The sequence below is a fragment of the Apaloderma vittatum genome, unplaced genomic scaffold, assembly GCF_000703405.1.
Source record: "Apaloderma vittatum isolate BGI_N311 unplaced genomic scaffold, ASM70340v1 scaffold25122, whole genome shotgun sequence".
NCBI classification, from domain to species: Eukaryota; Metazoa; Chordata; class Aves; order Trogoniformes; family Trogonidae; genus Apaloderma; species Apaloderma vittatum.
Window position 1 is genome coordinate 3037 of NW_009702284.1, and position 1483 is coordinate 4519.

At 57.4% G+C, this 1483-nt stretch overlaps 1 protein-coding gene across 1 annotated transcript in view; it reads right to left on the reverse strand.

The window, feature by feature from the left end:
- Positions 1–1483, reverse strand: part of CHTF18 (CTF18, chromosome transmission fidelity factor 18 homolog (S. cerevisiae)) — a gene marked incomplete at its 5' end in the record, with an annotated part of 5491 nt that overhangs the window by 923 nt on the left and 3085 nt on the right. The window contains 2 exon segments of the mRNA XM_009879506.1: positions 422–538; positions 1390–1480. Of these exon segments, the coding sequence (XP_009877808.1) occupies positions 422–538; positions 1390–1480 (208 nt within the window).

Sequence of the window (1483 nt, forward strand, 5' to 3'; positions counted from 1 at the left end):
CAGGCCTCAAAGCTGCGCCCAGGGAGAGTTTTGGTGGCCGGGGACCACTTCTTGGATGAGCAGGGTGGGATCAGGCCAGAAGAGCGCTGGTTTCTCCCTCAGAGTCCCCCAAGCAGCTCTCCCCTTGACCCCGCAGCTTCGACAGAGCCAAAATCCCGCTATTTTAGCCCAAAGGTCCACATCTCTTTCCTTCCCCAGCCCCTGCTTTGCAGGGCATGTCCGTAAGGATGACCCAGCTCTAATCCGTCCCCTGGCAAGCCAGCGACGTGCTCAGGGGCCGTGCGGTGCCCAACAGCTCTATTAAAAGCAACTGTACTAAAAATAAATAAATGCACCACTGGGCACAGACGGTCTCTGGCAGCCAAGGTACATGCACGTGGGTAGAATCAGGTAGAAATCGCAGCCCTCCTGCCCCCCTCACCTTTTCCTCCACTGCCACCCTCCGGACGATGTGCTCCAGGCGCTGCCGGTGGTTGGGGGGGCCTGCTGGCGCCGCGGCCGCTCGCTCTCCCTCCTCACTGAGGCCATTCCTGGGCTCCTGTGGAAAGAAGAGCCCTGAGTGAGGGTCCCCTCCAAGGTTTGGGTACCCCCCCACCCCAATCTATAATCTATTCGCTGCTGAGTTTGACTACAACCTCCCGACGACTTGGCAAAGTTGTTTTTCATCATTTTCCGTCTTGCCCGGCCATGCTTTGGGCACAGGCGCGTTTGCTACCCCTTTCCCCAGGACTTCACGGTCGGTGCCGTGTAAACAAGGAGCCTTCAGAGATGTTTTTGCAGCGTCTCTTTGCCCCACGTACACCCTGAGAGAGCCTTTCTGCTGCAAAAAAGGGGCTCTCAGGGATTAATCACCCCAGTGGCAACAGCGCACGACAGGCATCAGCTACACCTGAGCTGTTTCTCAGCCTTTCCACCAATCTCCAACTCCTCCTACTTGCTGTTGTACAGAGGGTTTGGGCAGTGGGCAATAATTCTGCTCCTCCCGGGGACTTTGGGATCTTTGGGAGGCTCAAAAGGAATGCACGGGCAGGAGAGGGCAACTCAGCTCCTCCACAAGAAAAACTGAAATTCCCAGCTCCTTGCAACCCTCGTTACAGAGTCGAAGGGTCTAAAGCTTTAGCTCCCAGGGAGGGCATCTTCCCAGAATTTCTGCAAAAGGATGAGCCCTTGGGCACCTCGTCCCAGCACGGCAGTGCTCCCCCAGAGGCAGATGTGCCGGCAGACGGCTGCGACTGCACTGGTGGGGGGTTAATCCTGAATTCCCGTTTTTCAGAGCGAAAGCCGCCAGCTGCTTCAGAAAGATCACGCCCCAAACACCAGCCCCGAGGACTTTATCCCCATCGACGGATCCCCCCAAAAAGCCAAGAGGACACTGCGAGCTCTCCCTACCTCGCCCAGGTTTCGCGCTTGCAGCAAAGCTTCCGTCCTCCTCATCTTCTCCAGCTCGATCTCCCTGGCGATGAGCTGCTTGGCCTGGTAGGTC